This window comes from Pan troglodytes, chromosome 5, assembly GCF_028858775.2.
Source record: "Pan troglodytes isolate AG18354 chromosome 5, NHGRI_mPanTro3-v2.0_pri, whole genome shotgun sequence".
In the NCBI taxonomy this organism is placed as follows: Eukaryota; Metazoa; Chordata; class Mammalia; order Primates; family Hominidae; genus Pan; species Pan troglodytes.
The window spans coordinates 139,205,719-139,221,604 of record NC_072403.2 but is presented as its reverse complement, the minus strand read 5'-3'; the positions used below and the strand labels follow the sequence as shown (position 1 = coordinate 139,221,604).

The 15,886-nt window shown below is 36.7% G+C and overlaps 1 protein-coding gene across 9 annotated transcripts in view; it reads left to right on the top strand.

Annotated features, from left to right (window-relative positions):
* ECHDC1 (ethylmalonyl-CoA decarboxylase 1) overlaps window positions 1-15,886 on the top strand; it is a 55,867-nt gene that overhangs the window by 11,451 nt on the left and 28,530 nt on the right. For 6 of the 9 annotated variants that reach the window (XM_009451752.5, XM_063812024.1, XM_063812025.1 and 3 more), the window contains 2 exon segments: window positions 2,179-2,400; window positions 6,050-6,192. In XM_009451752.5, coding sequence (XP_009450027.1) covers window positions 2,181-2,400; window positions 6,050-6,192 — 363 coding nt within the window. In that variant the 5' untranslated portion in view covers window positions 2,179-2,180. 9 annotated transcript variants of the gene reach the window in all.

Here is a 15,886-nt window from a genome sequence, read left to right as displayed (position 1 = left end):
AGGAAATTCCTTGTGATCCTTAAGATCTTTACCCTAAAACTAACTTCTGTTGAATTTCACTCTGACATTTAAACCTATAGCTTATGTTCATAGGTGCTGGACAGAAAGCCATCCCTCTGGGCTGGGCGTGGTGGCTCACACCTGTAATCCCAGCACTTTGGGAAGCCAAGGTGGGTGGATCACTTGAGGCCAGGAACTTGAGATCAGCCTGTCCAAAATGGCGAAACTCTGTCTCTACTAAAAATAGAAAAATTAGCTTGGCATGTTGGCATATACCTATAGTCCCAGCTACTCGGGAGGCTTAGGCACGAGAATCACTTCAACCTGGGAGGCTGAGGTTTCAGTGAGTGGAGATAGTGCCACTGCATTACAGCCTGGGCAACAAAGGACAGACTGTCTCAAACACCCCTCCCCTGCCCCCAAAAAGCAAGTCATCCCTCTGCTAACTTCAGACAAATGCACATCTGATTACTTCCTCTGCCCTATTGTTTATGTAAAAATGCAGATTCACTGAGCCAGACTAAATTGTGTATTCAGTAGAAGGCTGATGAGGTACTCAAAAGAATGCAACCTTTGTCTATTATCTACCTGTGACCCGGAAGAACTCCCCTACATCCGCCTCCTGCCTCCCCACCACCCTCCCCCACAGAAGTTTAGAGTTGTCCTGCCTTACCTCAGTCAGACCAGTGAATATCTTACACATATTGATTGATGTCCTATGTCTCCCCAAAATGTGTAAAAGCGAAGTCATACCCTGACCACCTTGGGCACATGTGGTCAGAACCTCCTGAGTCTGTGTCTTGAGTGCATTCCTAACCTCGGCAAAATAAATATTCTGAATTGGTTGAGACCTGTCTCAGATATTTTGGGTTCACAAATAGAATACAGCCATGAGAATAATGGACTATTTAGACTCTGATTACACGTAACACTAATGGATGCTAATAAAATTGAAACCAGACACACAATATATAGTATTTATATAAAGTTCAAAAGTAATCTCATGTATTAGAAGTCAAGAAGTTACTTTTACTTGAGGGGTTTTGACTGAAAGGTGACACAGAGGATCTTGTGAGCTTCAGGTTATGTTCTGTTTCTTGATTTGGGTGCCGTTTACTAGAATGTATTCACCTTGTGAAAATTCATTGAACTGTAACTTATATTTTATATGCTTTTTTGCATATAATCTTACATCAACAAGGATGTTTACATAGGGCAAGAAAAGCTTATGGGCAGAGATGAGATTACTCAGGAGGTAAAAATTAAGAGGAGAAAAGTGACAGAACCTTGGGGAACAGAAAAACCACACACACATTCCTATTTCCCTCCCCATTTTTCTTAGGACCCTTTCCAGCTTTTTGCCTGAAAGCTTTGCAGAAGGTAAGAATAATGCTAAGAATAAAACTTCTGTTAGAGAGTGGGATTGCTCTTGTAGCACTTCTGCATAGAGGCTGTTTCCAAGGGGACACTTGGACTATATTTATTCTTAGATTTTAAAAAAGTTAAGAGTTGGAGAATGAAGAAGCATGTGATGCAAAAGACTACCTAGAGGCAGGAGATGGTGCAAAATACAGAGCAGAATTTTTTCTAAGCTTTCCTATTGTATTGGAGCACAGTAAATATACTGTAATTATGCCATTGTCTCTTAGTGATATATACTGAAATGATATGCTTTGTGAATTATTTGGTTTGAGAAGGAGGGAAAAATGAAAGGAATTCCATACTGATCATTTCCTGAAAGAGTGCTTTTAGAAATGGGGAAGTGGCCATACGGGACAGCTCATGCCTATAATCCCAGCACTTTGGGAGGCTGAGGTGGGTGGATCATTTGAGGTCAGGAGTTCGAGACCAGCCTGGTTAACATGGTGAAACCCTGCCTCTACTAAAAATATAAAAATTAGCCAGGCGTGGTCATGGGTGCCTGTAGTCTCAGGTAATTGGGAAGCTGAGATAGGAGAATCGTTTGAAGCTGGGAGGCAGAGGTTTCAGTGAGCTGAGAGCTTCACTGTACTCCAGCCTGGGCAACAGGGTGAAATTGTCCCAAAAAAAAAGAAAAAGAAATGGGGAAGTATTCCCAACTCAACAGAAGGGTCCATTACTACAGCCTATTAACACATAATATTAGAAAAGTGAGTGCCTATTCATCTATACTACCGCATACTTATTTCTGTTTTCCAGAAATGGCGAAAAGTCTTTTGAAGACAGCCTCTCTGTCTGGAAGGACAAAATTGCTACATCAAACAGGATTGTCACTTTATAGTACATCCCATGGATTTTATGAGGAAGAAGTGAAAAAAACACTTCAGCAGTTTCCTGGTGGATCCATTGACCTTCAGAAGGAAGACAATGGCATTGGCATTCTTACTCTGAACAATCCAAGTAAAATGAATGCCTTCTCAGGTATTAGGGATCTTTTTATTCCTAAAGAATGACACTAAATCTAAACTGTTATCACAAGTTTTTTTATCCTTGCTGTGGTGACAGAATGTTTTAAAGTCCTCGTACTCTTGGTAGAACATGAGAAAAATAACAAAAACAACAACTCTGTAATATGAACTAGAAACACTTTAAGTAACTTTTAATGATTATGGATATTTGAATGTTTTCAGAAAACTCATTAATACAGATATTGATAAAAAGGAGATCTAAATTAATCTTGATTATATTTTCTACTGAAATTCATTAACTGTTTAATAACTTCATTTGTTTTCAGCTAATGCTACTAGGAAACAAGGAGAAAGAGGTTTCAAAGAGTTCCTGAAACTAAAGAGAAAAGCCTGTTAATGAAAAGAATTATTTAGCTTAATTTTTTTCTGTGAATTGAAATAAAATCATTGTTAGTTTTTAACCTTTTAATTCCATGGTTACAGAAGAAACACGGCACTTGTCCAGCTGTGGAATCTTCCCTAACTCTTAGATACTGGTGAATGCCTTCTATTTTCTAGTCAACACTCTTAGCATATAAGAATTTTATATTTAAGAGAACTGAAGATGCAGGACATGTGGTACTTTGTAATTTTTGCTGAAGCTCAAATTTGAACTACGCTACCACTGTGTTATGCAGGAGCTAATGAGTAGCCTTGTTGAATACTCACCACTCCTATTTTCAAGTTGATTTTAGTAATCTCTCCTTTTCAGTTATGCACTTCATGATTATAATCTTTAGTAGCATTTGAAATTTGAGGCTCAGAAAATCTCACAAAATTTTCATGTATCTACTTTATATACAGTTGTACTATAGACATAATTCAATAGTCTGTAAACCCTTTGTAAATTACCAGTGGTGAGTCTTTAAACCCAAGATGACTTTTCTCTCCACTTACCAGAATTCAGAGAGATTTCTCTATACCAGTGCTGACCAATGAAAACATAATGTAAGAAACAAAGGTGAGCCACATGTGCAATTTTAAATATTCTAGTAACCATAGTTTAAAAAAATTTAAAAAAGGTAAAATTAAGTTTAACAATTCACTTATAACTCAGTATATCCAAAATATTTTTTTCAATATGTCACTAATATAAACAATTGTGAGGTATTTTTCTTTTTATTTTCATACTAAGTCTCTGAAATCTGGTATTTATTTTATACTTATGACACATCTCAATTTGGACTAGCCACGTATCAAGTGCTCAGTACACACAGGTGACTAGTGACTACCTTATTAGACTTTGTAGTTCTATATGTTCAGTTGGTTTAGGGAATAAAAACCAATTTAATATTAGTCCAGGAAAAATAGAAATTGAAAGGTAAAATTTCTCTAGAAGGTTAAATTGGATCAATAGTGATGATTTATTTCTGAAAAGTTACAAATAATTTTTTATTCATTAGAAACAAATATTATTTTGATGCATAATATATAAAACTAATGCTTTGATTTGGGTAATGGTATTTGGTGGAGTTGGATTGGGAGAGGATGAATGAGCACTCAAGGCCCTTGTTTAAAAATCATTCAGTTAGATACTCTTTAAGGTCTCTTCCATCTTTTGAGGTTTACTTTGCAAAGTTGAAAAGATTAGTTTAACAGTAACTACTGGTATGGATTTTTCTTATTCTCGTGGCCAGCATTTCAGCATCATAGGAAAGGTTTAAAAAAAAATCAGCACCATAGGAAAGGTTTTAATACAAAGGCCAACATTGTTTTTTTTATTTATTTATTTTACTTTTTTTGAGATGGAGTCTCACTCTGTCGCCTAGGCTGGAGTGCAGTGGCGCTATCTCAGCTCACTGCAAGCTCTGCCTCCCGGGTTCACGCCATTCTCCTGCCTCAGCCTCCGGACTAGCTGGGACTACAGGCGCCTGCCACCACGCCCGGCTAGTTTTTTTATGTTTTTAGTAGAGAAGGGGTTTCACCGTGTTGGCCAGGATGGTCTCGATCTCCTGACCTCGTGATCTGCCCGCCTCGGCCTCCCAAAGTGCTGGGATTACAGGCATGAGCCACTGCGCCCGGCCTGTTTTTTAGAACCTTAAATATTATGAGTGATTAAAGGCCCATATTAACCTATACAGATTTATTCTTATACTAAAAGTATGGGTTTCTTCTTTCCCTTACTAGACTATAAATCACTTGAAAGCAAAAGAACGATATTTCTAAAGCATCTAGGACATCCTTGGAAAGGGTTACAGTTTTAAGTGCAGTCATTTGTTGCTTTGTGATGGGGATGTATTCTAAGAAATATGTTAGGTGACTGTCATTGTGTGAACATTGTAGGGTGTACTTACACCTAGATAGTATAACCTATTACACACCTATACCATATGATACAGCTTGCTGCTCCTAGGCTACAAACCTATTCAGTGTGTTACTTCCTGAATACTACAGGCAACTGTAATACAAACATGTGAATAATGCATTGTACTACATTACAATGGCTATGATGGTTACTAGGTGATAGAAATTTTTTAGCTCTATTTTAATCTTGGGACCACCATGGTATATGTGATACATTGTTGGTGCATGACTGTAGGTCATAATTAGCCATAAGAAAGGATAGCTGCATTAGTCATTTGTGAGTTAGTATCATTAATATAACATTTACTGTGGAGCCACCTCACTCCTGGCTACTTCAGAAAATGGCAAAGAAAATAATAGTTCTTGACATTGTGGGATTTATATTCCAAAGAAGTGTACATAATTTAATGGGGCCATCTTTTGGAACCTTGTGGTACAAATTTTTTGCCAGTTTTAACCCACTGTTATGATCTTTATACATTGGCTTCTAAAGCATTGCCTAGGCAGAGGAAATTAAAACTAGTCATGTTGAAAACCATGAACTTCATGAACTTAGAAGATCACCAAAGATAAGCATATCTAAAAGTTATTGATTAGATCTTAAAATGCCAGTCCCAGCTCTTTCTGTGTTAAATTTGTCTATTATAAAGAAGCTCCAATAGAATTTTGGAGTAATATCAAGGTAACAATCTATAAATCATAGAATCAATGGTTGGTAGGCCTGTGAAGAACTTCCATCGTATGCCTCAAGCCCCTCAGAGGACAGTTTGTTAACCATGGAACAAGATGGTATTTATTACTCATTTCCTCAATTAACATCCTATTATACTAATTCTGATGTCAGTAGTATAGGAATTGTGTTTTGTTCTGTATACCATATGTCCAATATATCATAAGATCTCATAGTCATGTTATACCCATAAAGCTTTATTGACTGAGACATGTATTGCTGAGAAGTCAGGTCTATGTCTTATCTTTACCCTAAGAAATAATTTTTTCTTATTACCATATCGTTTTCTTATTCTTAGGACAGCATAGTATATTCTTATTCTTCTACATAATCATATATTTGTGTGATTTCTTAAGATAAATGGAGAGATAGACACATAATAAATTTACATTTACAATGCAGGGCCTGCCATGTGTACCTCTTCTGTATACTCCATAGTGCCAGTGCAGTAGGCATTTGATAGACACTCAGTAAATATTTATAAAATATAGGACCTAAGAGTATGCTTGACACCTTGTGATTTATAAATTATTTCTGTTTTTCCAGTCACCTTCATATATTTGTGATTTCCCACTTCCATCTCTGGCAGGTGTTATGATGCTACAACTTCTGGAAAAAGTAATTGAATTGGAAAATTGGACAGAGGGGAAAGGCCTCATTGTCCGTGGGGCAAAAAATACTTTCTCTTCAGGATCTGATCTGAATGCTGTGAAATCACTAGGAACTCCAGAGGCAAGTGTTATATGAATTATGCATTAGATTCTACATGTTTATTAGACATGCATGGCAGATACATTTATATTTTACTAATGGTTATGATGACTTAATAACTTTCAAAGGATTATGGGGATTTTTTGGTTTGTTTTGTTTTTGGTAGAATTATAGGAGGAACAATATAACAAGCAAATGATTCTGAGGTTTTACTAGTAGTATATCTGCGAACGGCTCTTGTTAAAAGCTTTCAAATTACTATTATTTCTAGTTTAGCAGAACACTCTCAGTAGTGTTAGATATTTTGGAGGGTGGGATTCTCTCTCTCTCTTGCTGTTAATGTTACTCCAGCCCCCTCAAATGCCCCACTTTGTCTGTTTATTTTTAAGTGTATTGATTTCTTTTTTAAAAAATATTTTTAATTTTAGAATAATTTTAAATTTACAGGAAAGTTGCAGATGGAATACAGAGTTCCTGTACACCCTGCATCCAGTTTCCCCTTTTATTAACATCTTATATTCCTATGGTACATAGATTTATTGCTACTAATGAACCGATGTAATAGTCTGTTCTCACACTGCTCTAAAGATCTACCTGAGACTGGGTAGTTTATGAAGAAAAGACATTTCATTGACTTACAGTTCTGCACGCTATACAGGAAGCATGGCTGGGAGGCCTCAGGAAACTTAGGATTATGGTGGAAGGCAAAGGTGAAGCAAGCACATCTTACCATGGTGGAGCCAGAGGGCGGGGAGAAGTACCATACACTTTTAAACAACAAGGTCTCATGAGAACTCATTCACTATCACAAGAACAGCAAGGGGGAAATCCACCCCCATGATCCAGTCACCTTCCACCAGGCCCCTCCTTCATCCTTCAACACTGGGAATTACAATTTGACATGAGATTTGGTTGGGGGACACAGAGTCAAACCATATCAACCCACATTGTTACTTTACTATTAATGAAACTCTACTGTATGATTTCATTTATATATGGAATCTAAAATAGTGAAACTCTGCCTAGCATGGTGGCTCACACCTATAATATGAGTGCTTTGGTAGGCTGAGATGGGAGGATTGCTTGAGGCCAGGAGTTCAACACTAGCCTGGACAACATAGCCAGTCCTTGTCTCTACCAAAAAATTAAAAAAATTAGCTGGGTGTGCTGGCACATGCCTGTAGTCCCAGCTACTTGGGAGGCTGAGGCGGGAAGGTTGCTTGAGTCCAGGAGCTTAAGGCTTCATTGAGCCATGTTGGTGTCACTGCACTCCAGCCTGGGTGACAGAATGAGACCCTGTCTCAAAAAAAATAGTGAAACTCAGAGAAGCCAAGACTGGAATGGTGATTATCAGGGGCTTGGTGGTGGGGATGGGCAGGGATTGGTCTTGAGTGTTCTTGTTACACATACACACAAAGTTAATAATAATAATAATAAAGGGGGTGGGAGGAAACTTTGGGAGGTAGTGTATATGTCAGGGCCTTGAGAGTGGTGATGGTTTAATGGATGTATACTTATCTACAAACTCATCAAGTTGTATACATTAAATATATACAGCTTTTTACCTGTTAGTCATAATTCAACAAAGTGTTAAAAAGAAAAAAGAAACTCCACACTTCATTCATATTTCAGTACTTTTTCTACTGGTATCCCTTTTCTGCTTCAAGATCAAATCCGGGACACCACAGTACCTTTAGCTGTCATTGTTTCAGATTCCTCTTACCTATGATAGTTTCTCAGACTTACCTTGTTTTTCATGACCTTGGCAGTTTTGAAGAGTGCTGGTTAGATATTCTGTAGAATATCCTTCAAATGGAATTTGTCTGGTGTTTTTCTCATATTAGGCTGGGGTTATGGGATTCCGAGAGAAAGACCAGAGGTAAGCTTCTATTTTCATCACATCACATCAAGGGAATATGCTGTCAAGGTGACTTATCACTAATGATGTTAACCTTGGTCACCTGGCGAAGATAGTGTTTGCCTGGTTACTCTATTTTAAATTTACTTTCCGTACTCCACTCCTTGGAAGCAAGTTACTAAGTTTAGTCTACACTCAAGGGGGAAGGGAAAATAAATTCCATCTCCTGGAAGGGGGACATATATGTCCATTATTCTTATGTAAGGGGGATTTGGGTCTTCTTCCCCATTTATTCACATACTTATTTATTCAGTTATTTATATCAATATGCACTCATGGATATTTATTTTATATGCGTTATTCATTTTGTTGCTCAAATTGTTCCAGCTTTGGCCATTGGAAGCCCAAAGACCAAAGACCCAAAGTCCTGTCTTCCTTTGACACTCCCCTATCCTTTTGTTTTTTGAGTACTCCCTTACTTTCTAGTATTATTAGATACTCCAAGTTAATCTTGTATTTTCCCTGCTCCAATTATATAATCGGTGATTTCTTCAAGGAGTCCTGGTTATGGAAAATGGTAGAGGATGGTGTTAGAAACTAAGATCTAGGTGTTAGGTGTTTCTGTTTTTCAAGTACATTGATATAGCACATTCCTGGGTTAGTCGAGCCTACCTGTGACTAAAATAGGATAAAGAAAAGCTCTTAATGCAGAGTGAGAAGTCTTGGGTTTAGACATAGGTCTGCCACTCAACTAAATGAGAAAGTTGCTCAATTTCCTCTTAGCCTTAGCTCCATGGGATATATAAAATCTATCTCACAGGCGTTTTTGAGGATTGAGTTAGCTAATGTATTCTAAAGTGCTTTGTAAACTAGAGGGAGCTACTGTAACATTTTAAATAGGTAATATAAATTAGTAATATTAAGATGATAGATCAAATTCAATATCATCACTTTTCCTTTAGCAGTCATATGAAGTCAGTACTTTTGTTATTGTTTATTTTTTTGCTTTTTAAAGATTAGGGTGCAGTAGTGTGAAGGGCTGAAGAAAATGAAGGACAGGAAGATTAGCAATGAACAAAAGTGGTCATCATTAAAATCAGCAAGAATTTGAATTCCTTTAAGTGGAAGCTCTTTAGCATCTCATGATAAGAAGTTTTACATGAGCTATGTATATAAATCACCTAGTTCTGGCACATAGTAAAGTTCAAGAAGTAGTAACAAATTTAAAAAATATGCTTTTGAATTACCCTGACAGAGTAGAAATACTATCATCTTCCTTTATCAATCCTCCAAGGAACTCGTTTTCATGAATTCAGTGCTCCTTCCCCCTCTACCACATCTTCTAGGAAAAACAAAGAAAAGAAAAGAAAGGAAGGAAATGAAATTAGAAAGGGAAAAAAGTAAAGTTTTCATGATATTCCATAAGTCTCATGCCACTGTATGTAGTATATGGTTATTATTTGCACATGTGAGGAAGAATCTTTTGGTTAATCAGAACACTGGCTTTGATAAACTTGGATTTGAAAGCTGGTTTCAATACTTTCTGGCTAAGTGATTGGGCAAGTCACTTAATCTTTCTAAATCTTATTTTCCTAATCTATAAATGAGGAGTATAGTGGATATTTCGCTGAGCTATTGTGAGGATTCAAGATAATATATATATAGTGCCTACTAGCACCGTATCTGAAAAAGGTAGCTATTATTTTTATTTCAAAGATCTTGAGATTAATAAACATTATCATTAATGAGATGATGCATAATTTGTAGCACCCCACTAGACTTAAATTTGTGATGTATCTGAACGGTTATAGCACTAAGCTGGAAATTTGAAAAGACAGATTTTCCCTCCAAGATCTAATAATTAGCTATGTCACCTGCAAGTCATTTGATTATACGGGTTGAGTATCCCTTATCCAAAATGCTTGGAACTAGAAGTATTTCAGATTTTACATTTTTTCAGATTTTGGAATATTTACATATATATATATAATGAGATATCCTGGGAATGGAACCCAACTCTAAACAAAAAATTCACTTATATTTCATATACATCTTAAACACACAGCCTGGAGGTAATTTTATACAGTATTTTCATTAATTTTGTACGCGAAACAAAGTTTGTGTACATGAGATCAGGTGTGGAATTTTCCACTTACAATATCATGTCAGCACTCAAAAAGTTTTAGATTTTGGAGCGTTTGGATTTCATATTTTCATAGCTCAACCTATATATATGTATTTTTCATCTCTCAAATGGTTGTATCACTGTTCACCTTAGTTCATGAAAGACACTGTTAAAGACAGAATGATATAATAGACTGTTGTGGGTTTGATATAAGCTGGTTAGGAAAACATCTCTACAAAGTGAGTGGTTATTTTACTTTCTAATTTTCTTTTAGTTAGAAGGTTGTTTCTGTCTCTTTAGATCATGTGACCACGATTCTTTTTCTATATATTTAGAGATGGAAGTGGAAACATGCTTATTGTTTTATATATACATCATTGGTCTGGCATAAGTCATGCAGGAAAACATGGAGAGAGTTTTTATTCCAGCTTCAAATAAGGAATCACTTAGTAAAGTTCATTCTTTCTAGTACCTACATTCTCCAAGTAATCTGCTCTTTTCAATGCCTGAAGTAAATCTTGGTTAACAGCTGAGGAGTAGTATTACTGCAAATGTTCGTCACTTGTTGCTGTATACATCTGTCAGTCTTATCAAGGAAATGTGGAATTGTGAATCTGCTTTACAATGAGTATGCCTAGAACTCAGATCAGAATCTTATTTTATTTAAAACATTGATCTCGTTTTATTTTATTGAGACAGAGTCTTGCTCTGTCACCCAGGCTGGAGTGCAGTGGCAGCGATCTCAGCTCACTGCAACCTCTGCCTCCTGGGTTCAAGTGATTCTCCTGCTTCAGCCTCCTAAGTAGCTGGGATTACAGGCGTGGGCCACCATGCCCAGCTAATTTTTGTATTTTTAGTAGAGACAGGGTTTCACCATGTTGGTCAGGCTGGTCTCAAACTCCTGACCTCAAATGATCTGCCCTCCTCGGCTTCCCAAAGTGCCAGGATTACAGGCATGAACCACCAGGCCTAGGTACTTTTTTGTTTGTTTATTTTGAGATGGAGTCTGGTTCTGTTGCCCAGGCTGGAGTACAGTGGTGTGATCTTGGCTCACTGCGACCTCCACCTCCTGGGTTCAAGCAATTTTCCTGCCTCAGTCTCCCAAGTAGCTGGGATTACAGACACTCGCCACCACACCTGGCTAATTTTTGTATTTTTAGTAGAGATGGGGTTTCACTGTTTTGGCCAGGCTGGTCTCGAACTCCTGACCTCAGGTGATCTACCTGCCTCAGCCTCCCAAAGTGCTAGGATTACAGGCGTGAGCCACTGCACCCGGCCCGACGTCCAGCTATTTAAAAAAGCATTTTATAGGGTAGATGAATTCTTTATTATCCTTTTATGAAATCTCTGAAGTCATAGTATAAGAAATATATAGCATAAAAGTAAGCACTTTGAATATTTATGGATAATTTTAAGAATTGTAACAATACATATAAAGTATGGAGTGTGTTTATCACATTATGATTTTAAAATTAACAAGAACTAGAAATAGTTTATGTAAAGTTCCCGATATTTCCATGTTTCCTATAAACTATATTCCTATATACTTGAGAAGGAACTATAAATCTGTGTAAAGCTGAAACTTAAAATGGCCTCAGGACTTTTGAGGCTTATACATGTATTATATATGAGTTACAGCTGCAACATATAAATGCGTCTACCCCTCATGGCTGAAACATTCTGAAACTTATCATGGCTTTAAGTTATAAACAGTTTGTCTGTTAGTGAGGCTCTTCTTTATCCAAATACTTACTCTTTGTTGTTACAGATGCATCACTAGCATCTACTTACTTGCTGAATTTGCTTTCTGAGGATGATGAGATAACTGAAATATATGACAATTTTAGCAATTAGATTATATTCCCTTCTAATAGTGATAAAATGCTTGGAAGTGATTAAGTGGCTTTTTTATCATAAAAATATAATTATTTTGATGTTTTTACTGTATTTTTTCAGTTTTAAAAAGCTTTTTATTAATGTAAATTACAAAATACAGGTAAAAGCAGAGACTAATACAGTGAAACCCTCATGTACCCATAAGAGCATCAACCCTATCAATATTTTATTATATTTCTTATCTATTATTCCACTTTTTTTTTCTTTTACGTGTAACTGATCCCATAAGAAGTTGATCGCGTCTTGGTATGCTTTGGTTATTGTGCAGGAAAAGAGCTCCAACTGTCCCTATTAGGCAGTTAATTCTTGGTTCAGATGGTAGAGGCCAGGAGATCCACTAGGATAACTATACAAACATTAACCCTGCTGAAAAGTTATGTATTGGAAAGACAAAGGAATAAAATAGAAAAAAATATATTTAAATATTAAGACTTGGATTTGATGCCACAGATGTCCTGTAGGCTATAAGAAGTTTCTTTTCAGAGGGAATAAGTAATCAAAGTGCAGTTATAAGCTTCAGAATATGGAGAAATAAAAACCTGCTTAGTCTTCAATGGATCAGTATAATGCCTCAAGGAAAAGTCTGGCATTTAGAAACCTTTCTGTTCTTAATCTACCTTGAAGACTATATCCTCCTTTGTCCCTTAACTTTCCTTGTTACTTTTCTCCTGATCTATTGTTCCTTCGATCTCTGTTGCTTATGTTTCTACGGTGACCTCAAAGTTCTTGTCTGACTTCCTTGTGTTTGCTACTACTATTGTACCATACCCTGATTAATTTACAGACAAGCGGCCAAGCACGGTAGCTCACACCTGTAATCCCAGCACTTTGGGAGGCCGAGGTGGGCAGATCACCTGAGGTCAGGAGTTCGAGACCAACCTGGCCAACATGGTGAAACCCGTTTCTACTAAAAATACAAAAATTACTTGGCCATGGTGGCAGGTGCCAGTAATCCCAGCTACTCAGAAGGCTGAGGCAGGAGAATCACTTGAACCCAGGAGGTGGAGGTTGCAGTGAGCCAAGATCACGCCACTGCACTTCAGCCTGGGTGACAGAGCAATACTCTAGCAAAAAAAAAAAAAACTATTTTAATTTTCTCTAAGCTCTTCCATGTATTTTGAGGAAATTAATAAATCCATACAACAAGCACTTAAGAAAGGGCTTATTTTTGTTTCTAAATAAGATACTTCTACAGGCTGGGCATTTTTCCACTCTAAACATGGCTTAGAGTACATATGATGTTAACCATTCCTTTTGGCATTTTGGTTGAGCATTGTTCTTCTTATCCTTGTTTTATGAGAAGGAGCTAGAGGAGTAGGGTTGGATCTCAGGTATCATCCAGATAGCATGAAAATATCACTGTCTGCAGCAACTTTGAAAACCTTGTTTTAGTACTTCTCAGCTTCCAGCTTTTATACATTAGAGCAGGTCTAGCTTTTTACTGGTTCCTCACCCACAGCTTACTCTATCACAGATATCTCTTACTGGCTTATTTGCTTTCTTCAACCCAGTGAGAGGACAGAGCATTTAACCATTGTGGGCTTAATAACTTTGGAGGACAAATTTAATGAAATCTTTCTCATCTCTAGGGCATGTTGGCCATTACTGCTTAAACTTCTGTTTTATGATACACTTAAAACCAAAACATACTCATTATCTATTGCCAGTATTGTTAGTAATATTAATAATAATGATAGATAACTTTTATTCTCTTACTGTATGTCAGACACTGTTCTAACCTCATTTTGTGCCATAACTTAATCATTACTAGCTCCCTTAATAAAATAGATACTACTGTTAGCACAATTTGCAGATAAGAGACTGTAGGACAGAGAGGTTAAGCAGCTTGGGCAAAGTCAAACTAATTAGAAAGTGCTAGAGCCCAGATTCAAACGTAGGCAGATTGGCTTTAGAAACTGTGCTCCTAACCGTTTACTTCATACTGCTTCTAATAGACATTTTTAGTGTGCCTTTTGTCTTTTGAATGAAAATTATAATAGTACACAGGCTAATAATTTGCCTCACCTTTATTTCTACCAATTCTAGATACTTCATTGGAATTTTACGTAATCTAAATGTAGCAAGAGCAAATATGCATATTAAAATTACTTGATATAGGTAATAGAACAGATTTTATTGGAAAGGTTTTTAGCAGAGAATAAACCAGTTTACTTTGAAAGCTTTTTAGCTCCTTGTGCCTGTGTTAATTTTCTCATCACTTTGTGAGATACACTGATCTTCCTGATAACAGCTTTGGATTAGGAAATTCCTTCCACATTGGCTTTTACTTTTTCTTGACTGCATTTGTTTTATAAATCAACATAGTTCTCCATCTAAAATTCATCTAATTTTTTTAAGTTCAACAAACACTATGTGCAAAACATTTTACTAGCGTCTGAGGAGGGGGAAGGCATACTGTCACCATCAAGGGACTTACTGTCTAGACCTAGCAATGCCACCTTCCCTTCTCCTCTCTAAAGCCTGTCTAACTACCCCCATCCCAATTGAAATGAATAATTTCTTCTTTGACACTCTTCTGAGTTTGTTCAAGCACTTTGTATAATACTTGTACTTTGATAGTTGTATTTCTGTATCTCTGGCAAAATTATTGAGAACTTCTTAGGTTCTCTAGTCCCCATCTTATAGAGATGATGTGTCTGATAATGCATCTAAACACATATTCATACAACACAATTTATAAGGACTATAATTAAGGCATAAAAATAAAAATACTGTTGAAACACAAAAGAGAAAATTGTTATTGCGAGATTTAGAAAATCTTGATGGAAAAATATTATATGATCTGGGCATTCCTTGAAATAGGTAGAGAGAAGGACAGCCTATTACAACTAGTAGGAATGATAAAAGCAAAGACACAGGAGCCACAATAAGTGTAAGGTGTTAGAGGGGTGGCAAATAGTTTGTGTGGTGAAATTAGGATGCTTGGAGGAGGGGTATGGTAATCAATAAAGTTGATAAGATAGTTTGGGATCAAGTGGCCTTGCCAAGAAATTTAGGTTTTATTCTATAAGACATCATCATCCTACAGGAAGGTTTATCAGGTAGCAGGATGGAAGATTATATTTAAGAGGAAAAAGAAATTAAATACAGAAATCAGTTAGGAAGCAAAGCTGTTGTCTCCAGCCATACCACCCTGAATGCACCCAATCTTGCCGATCTCAGAAGTTAATCAGTGTTGGGTCTGATTAGTCGTTGGGTGGGAGAAAGCAAAGCCATCTTACTGTACTAATCAAGGCTTGAGTAACACAGGTATGAACTAATGCAGCAGCAGCAAAAATATAAAAGAAGGGATTGATATTTGAAATATTTCTAAGGTAGATCCGAGGGGAAGTACTTGGTAACTAACTGAGTGTGGGAGAATTGTGAAACGGGAAAGTCAAACATAGTACCAAAAATCTGAGCCTTATTGACCGCTAGCTCAGAACTCTTACACTAACTTTTTCCACTAACACAGAACACTTATGCAATCTTTTATAGAGTTTCTAGGTATATTTTCATCTTTCTAAACATCCTTTAAGTCAAATAGTGCAATTTTTTTTAATTTCTCATTTCTTATGAATGAGGAAACTGAATTACGTAGTCATGACTTGCTCAATTTCATGTTGTTATTAAGTGGCAGCCCTAGGATTCAAACTCAGTTCTTTTACTTTCAGTTGGTTTTGCCGTGCTGAGTTTGAGGTGCTATCAGAATGTGAAAATGTCCAGTAGATTTTAGCACTTTATATGGAAGTAGATGAGACTTCCAAAAAAAAGAAATTATAAAGAACAGAGAAAATCATGGATTAGAATTTTGAAACTGCATGGATTTAGGGGAT